This window comes from Crocodylus porosus, unplaced genomic scaffold (assembly GCF_001723895.1).
Source record: "Crocodylus porosus isolate Cpor-Errol unplaced genomic scaffold, CroPor_comp1, whole genome shotgun sequence".
Lineage (NCBI taxonomy): Eukaryota > Metazoa > Chordata > Crocodylia > Crocodylidae > Crocodylus > Crocodylus porosus.
Window position 1 is genome coordinate 41,968,507 of NW_017728949.1, and position 6,695 is coordinate 41,975,201.

The 6,695-nt window shown below is 42.5% G+C and overlaps 1 protein-coding gene across 4 annotated transcripts in view; it reads right to left on the reverse strand.

The window, feature by feature from the left end:
* The window catches only part of RAPGEF4 (Rap guanine nucleotide exchange factor 4), a 285,020-nt gene that overhangs the window by 83,277 nt on the left and 195,048 nt on the right, over positions 1-6,695 (reverse strand). For all 4 annotated transcript variants that reach the window (XM_019554378.1, XM_019554377.1, XM_019554380.1 and 1 more), the window contains 2 exons: positions 2,498-2,619; positions 908-1,091 (listed from right to left, as the gene is read on the reverse strand). In XM_019554378.1, the coding sequence (XP_019409923.1) occupies positions 908-1,091; positions 2,498-2,619 (306 nt within the window). The remainder of the gene's footprint in view (positions 1-907; positions 1,092-2,497; positions 2,620-6,695) is intronic.

A 6,695-nucleotide genomic window follows, 5' to 3' on the forward strand; every position in this document is an offset into this window, starting at 1 on the left:
AGCTTCAGTCAGAGTTGGCAACCCTTGGTGGGGAGCTGCTGTGGGGCTTGGCCTGAGATCTTGCAGTGGTGATAGCATGGTCCAGAGCTGGGGCAGAGCTGTGATCTGCTGCCTGCACACCCTTACCCAGAGCGTGCTGTCAGTGGATCACAGCTCTGCCCCAGATCCAGACCACACTGTCACTGCTGCAGGATCCTGGTCCCAGAGCAGCTCCCCACCTGCTGAGCACTCTGCCAACACTGCTGGGGCTGTGGCATAACTCATCTGACATTGAAAAGGAACGATCAGCCAGAAAGAAGTCTATCAACATGTGACAGATCCCTTAGAGCAGTGATGCTCAACCTCTCTGGATGAGTGGCATGGGCTTGGTCTGCAGGCCGGATACTGTGTGGGGTCAGTCTGTGGGTTGGATCCAGTGCGTCAGCACAACCTTGCATAGCGGGTCTATCTGCGGTGCAACCCCATACACCAGATTTGGCTGCGGTGTGACCACGTGCCAGTGTGATCTGGCATGTGGAACTATATGATCTAGACCAAGGGGCTCCTCCCACCAAGTCTAGACATTTGGTAGCAGGGTAAGAGTGGCAGCATTAATTGTCACAGCTCTGGGAGTAATTAATAATCCTGCTACTCCCCTGCCACAAAATTTCTAGATCCCTAGGAAATTCCATGGACCAGATGACATAGCTCTGTGAGCCTGATCTGGCCCATGGGCTGGAGGCTGAGCACCAGGGTTGCCCTTATTAGATAGAGCAAAAAGCTTGCAGAATGTAAACTTTTTTTTCAGAAGCCAGAAACATGAAGCACAAATATATTTGAAATATATTTAGGCCACAATTTTGACCTCTCCCTCCCCCCTGCAAAAGTTAGCAGTAGCCAGTCCCATGCATAATATTAATTTGCATACGGTTTTCTGAGAATCATCCTCATATGGGCATCTGGGCCAATCTGGGACAGCAAAAGCAGAGTATCCTGCAGCTCTTCATCACACTCCTTCTTCTCTTCCTCCGTTGGCATTGGGGCATCTTCCTGTTCATCATCCAAAAATCGATAAAACAAGTATTTGTCTTGGAAATGGTGTTCTTGATCCACTGAAAACAACATTATTGATATAAGATATCAATATTAAATTCAGCTCAAAGAAACTTTAGCTTCTTAGAAATGGAAGGGTGTATGTGTATACACACACACACACACATATACAATATGTGGCTCATACATAATTGTTTAACAAGTGAGGTAAAATGGTAGAGAAATATCAAGAGTGTGAAACATCCTTGTAATTTCTCATGCATGCTATTTGTCTGCACAAAGCTACATAATGGAGTTTTTCCTTCTAATTTTACAGTACAAATGCTCTTTAAAAGATTTCTATACTTAGTAGTTTTCCCACACACAATGTTTTTTACTTTTTAAAATGGGGCTGTCAATACTGGGTTAGTAACTGTGCTAGCAAACAACTACATATAAACATGTTTGTTCCCAGCAAGACTCTCTCACCTGATCCCTTTACCTTGAGAAGTATCTAAACTCCTCCTGAGAGACTCTTGAAGCTATAAAAAAAACTCCTGAGGCAACTGTGTCTAACAGTAGGGCCGTAGTAGAAGACCTCCAGGAGCAGAAAACTTGCCAAGACCAAGTTATGGCAAGACAAAACAACCATGAGATTCTCTCCAAGCAAGGAGGTGGGGCTGCCTGAAATGGCAACAATACTGGCTTAATGTGGGGCCTACCCATGGTGGTTACATGTGTGCTGATCCAATGCATCTGTACAGCAGCCTCCACCCTAGGTGCTCTGCAGAGATCTTATTAGAAATAAAACTGTTCCTTCCTCTCAGAGCAGGGCAGGGTGTGATGCAAGGAAACCAAACTTTTACACAGAAACTGTTTTAAACAGTATGTGACATTAAAGAAGACCCATTTGGAGGCTATAACATCTATTTTCCCAGAAGGTTCACTGAGTGTAAACATAAAAGCAATGTCAAAATCAAATAGGAACCCAAATAAAAATCTCAGACCTGAATACAAATGGACACTGCGATATCTGAGATCCATACCTGAATTCTACGACTAATCTTTATAACATTCCCCCCGACACCATTCCAAATGCTGCAGCCCAAGCCAACTTCTATTCAAAATCTGTAAGCGTAATGAAGACATTGTGGCAACACATCTCTTGGTTTTTTTTCCCAATTGCTATATAGTGGTAGCAGTATAATCATAGATAGTATCAATGAACCATGAAGACAGACTAATAGGTATAGTTAGAAATGTCACCATTATACTGCAATTTCATTTATTTTTCAACATTCTTTGAGTTATAAAAGTATAATAGTATTAGAATGTGGCAATCAATACTATGCTGATGGCTGAAGAGGATTTTCTCCTGTATTCTTCCTGTGACCATAATCCTCTTTTTTCATGGAGGGGATCTGTAGAGACTTTGATATGATGCATTTCCCTGGGTTTAGTCAGCATCTGATTAGATTTATCTTACCATGGTTAAGAACTCCTTCTTCCAGAAGTACCTGCCACATGCCAACTGCTTGGGTACGTGAATGAACACATGGACTCTGTTGCATCATCCAGTCTACCAGTTCTGTTCCTACACAGCATTGTCTGAGGAACCAAAATCAAATTAAACCAGGTCAGTAGATAGAGAAAGTGCTTAAAGGACTTGTTATGAGGAACAGTATCGATGAACTCTGCAGTCAGGCTCCATTATAGAACAAACAAATTGAAGCATTCACTCTCAGCTTTTTAAATATATTTGAAAGACCTGTCAAAATATTCATTTTTGAGGGAACTATTTAAGCAAAAAACAATCAAGCCTAGTGGAAAATGGAACATAAGAGCTACCCTGTGACAAACTGGGCCGCATAATCCTCCGCTCCACATTTCAAGGGAACCTTAAATGATCTAGTAATCAAATGGTGGCTTCAGTTGGTGATTGGCGTTTGCAACAATGCTGAGAAGTAATAATTTTTATATTGGACTGGTAAAAGACAGTATCTTTTTTGTTGCTGGAAAGAACTATGAACTATAGTACTTTTTACCTTAGTTCATGTATCTTTAAATGTAGAAACCTTTTTTAACCCAAGAATTGTACACAGTTGGTTATGACATATCACCCCTCCCTCGAATCTATATGGAAAATCCTCCAACAATTGCAACCCATACTAGAAGGAGCCCCTATTCTTTTAACGAGATCTTCCCAGAACCACCCATCCTAGCCTTCAAACAAGCACCGAACCTCGCTAACCTCATCACCGGAAGCAAACTTCGTAAGGCCTAGAACACACCGAATGTATCCAGACCATGCCATGACAAGAAATGCAAAACCTGCCAACACATCTCCATCACCCCCACAATTACTATACCCCACAACAGAGCCATCAGTATCCCAGCATCTTACAACTGCACCTCCAGAGATGTAATATATCTCATCCAGTGCACCAAATGCCCTGATGGAAAATACGGAGAAACCAAACAACAACTACGTACCAGAATGAATGCGCACCAGAAATCTATCAAAGACAAGGGTACCCAATTACCAGTGGGGGCACATTTCTCATGAGAAAACCACTCTCTCTTCAATCTCTCAGTTCTAATACTCAAAGGGAATTTACAAAATGTTTTCACAGAGGAGCCTATGAACTTCACGTAATCAACCTCCTGGATACAAAAAATCATGGACTAAATATAGACATTGGATTTATGACACATTACAACCTGCCTGACATCTGACTCCCCAGGTACCTTGCCACTATTTACCTGCTACAGTCATCCCCCTTCTCTCTCCCCAACCACCCAGCCTGTCTCTCACCCACTGACTCCTCAATTTACATCTTCACTGACTGCCTGTGTTGTGTGCATACCAGCCTCTGGCTTCTTTACTATTCATTCCATCCAGAAAGAGCACACACCAACTGCAGAGGCTTCCTCAGCCTTATGAAAGCATGATAAGAATTTTTTTTCCCCAACTATTTAAGTTGGTCTAATAAAAGATATATCAGATTCACCCAAAGATCCTTGGAAACCATTTTTATGCTCACTTGAATGTTTCTTGTGAGGAAGTTACACAGATTAAACGTACACAATAGGACAGGGGCTAGCCTCCTAAGTGGGCCAGATCTGGCCTAGGGACATGGGGCTTTGGCAGCATTTGATGGCAGGGGACTTACCCTTCCTGTCACTTTGCTGTGGAGAGAAGTGGGAGCTGGGAGCTATCCCTGTGTCACTATGGAGAGAAGACGTGGTAGCAGATTTCCCTGTGCTGCTGCATGCAGAAGCAGTGGCAGTGGCTGAGTCCTAATATCTACCCACCTTTGTCCTGAACTAGGTCATTCTAGCCAGCAGTCAAAAAAGGTTGCCAACTGCTGTGGTAGATAATCTTATTTGTTTTAACAAACTTAATATCAGCTTTACATTTCAAGGCCTAAGTAGAATTGGTCCTAAATTCCATGTGTACAAACTCCAAAAAGCTTGCTACAACTACCAGTAGGGAAAACATTGCTGACTGCAGCAGATCTCAAACATAGCCAGCTTATTGCTGGGTAGGTAAAAGATAAAATAATTTTGTCAGCATTATCCTACCTTTGTCGTATGGTGCCTGTGCTGCATTTTGCAAGAGCCCCAGTAAAGACAGACACATTATGCCTCAAGCACTATGCTAAGTAACAGATCCTACAGTGGAGGCCCACAACCTGCTTTAATTCTCTAACCATTACCGGATTTCCTGGTATTAATTTACAAAGCCCTTAAGGGAATTTCAGCTTACAATCTTCTAGGACTCCTCCATGCTAGCTGCAATTATTTGACAGATCATGACTGACACATTCCATGCACAATCTCTTGTGTCAGAGGTAAACCCTTCTCAACAGCAGACCCAAGGCTCTGGAATAACCTCCCTAAGGAGATCAAAAAGAGCCTGATGTTTGCTGTCTTTAGGTCACACTGTAAGGACCTTTCTCTTTGTCTTTGTCTAACATTTCATTAACCATTAGAACAGAAGAAAATCCAGCAGTCTGAAGAGACAGGAAAGTCTATACATAGCAGATATAATGCAGAAGTGCCTGGTTCATCCAGACCAGACTTCTCCCTATTCTACAATTCATGCATAGTTTTTAGATACTAACTTGGCAGGTGCTATTGAAATACTAATTTTTAAGTTAGACAAAGTCTCACTTTTGGAGACCTGCTTAAAGCCTCACTTTAATCACATAACAGAATTTCTCTACCACTTGGTCTACTCCAGAGATTTCCCTTCAGGACCAGTGACACACAGTTTTGCATAGCTGCATAGCACTGGCTTCATTTATTCAAGAGCTGAACCCAAAGAACAGAACAGCTTTTCCAGGTCATCTTTAAGGTAGATTGGCACAGCACTGGCATGCATGTACTACATGTGCCTCCAGAGTATCACTCCTACTTTTTTCTAAATAATCTAGGGGGAAAAAAGAAGAAAAATAACCTCATCAGTGTATATTGAGCCGAACACTGATAGAAATACAAATGTTCCAAAGTTTTTCCTGGCTTATACTGTTTAAGTTACAGAATATACAGTATAATTTCATTATAATAAACCCTGGTTATAACAACCCCAACTTTTAACAATCCTAATAACATGAACTAAGTTTTTCATTATTACAATGCAGCAAATTGTCTATTATAGTAGACCCTTTCCTTTAATAAACTTTTCTCCTGGTCCTGTAGCGTTTGTTATAAAGAGGCTGCGCTATGTCTCTTTTGAAAGTGGATCAGCAATACTCTGATTTACTAGCAAGGGTGTAAATATTTGGAGAGTGTAAGCCAGTTTTTGTATACTCAGAATCATACATTAATCATTTGATTCAAATATTAAACAACATAACTACTTTATTATTTCTTAAACCAACACGATTTAGTAAGATGCAGAGTTGCATAGAGCAGAAGTGTCAATATCAATATCTGGTCCCCACTGCTGCCTATAGGTCTCAGAGTGACCCACAGGTAACATGTGAGGAGCACTTGATGGGTCCAGTGCATCTGCTCCAGCTCGCATGCAGAAGCAGTGGAGCAGTTGCCATGTGCAGTACGGTCCTTATGTGACCACATACCACTCCAGAGCTATGCTGCATGCAGCTGCAGCTCTGGTACCATGGAATACAGCCTGACAGCAGCTGCAAGGCTCCAGAAGGAGCCCAGCAATGGGGGCAGCTGTAGTTGCAGCAGTAGGTCTGTAGCTGCACAGCATACTCCTGGAACAGCCAGAGCAAGACCAGGATGCACAAGGTACTCTGGCCACTCCAGACCATGCACTGGAATTTATGGCCAATCTGTGGGTCTGGATGAGTTTGACACCCTTGTTATAGAGTCTCTGATATTAAACACCTCTTTTGCCTGTGCCACAATGTCCCATTTCATCATTCATCACAATGTCCCATTACCACCAGCAAGGAGATCAGAAAGGCTGACTGAAATTACAGTTCACAAACAGAACTGAGAATTGATGGCCCCCTCTACATGTGTAGGTAAAGATTTCATAGATTTCGGCTGGAAGGGACCTTGGAAGATCAGAGTCTAGCCCCCCGCCCAAAGGGCAGGAAGTCAGCTGGGGTCATAGGATCGGAAAACTTGGCCAGTCCGCTCCTGACTCCAATGTCCACATCATTAATGAAGATGTTGAACAATATGGGTCCAAAGACAGAGCCTTG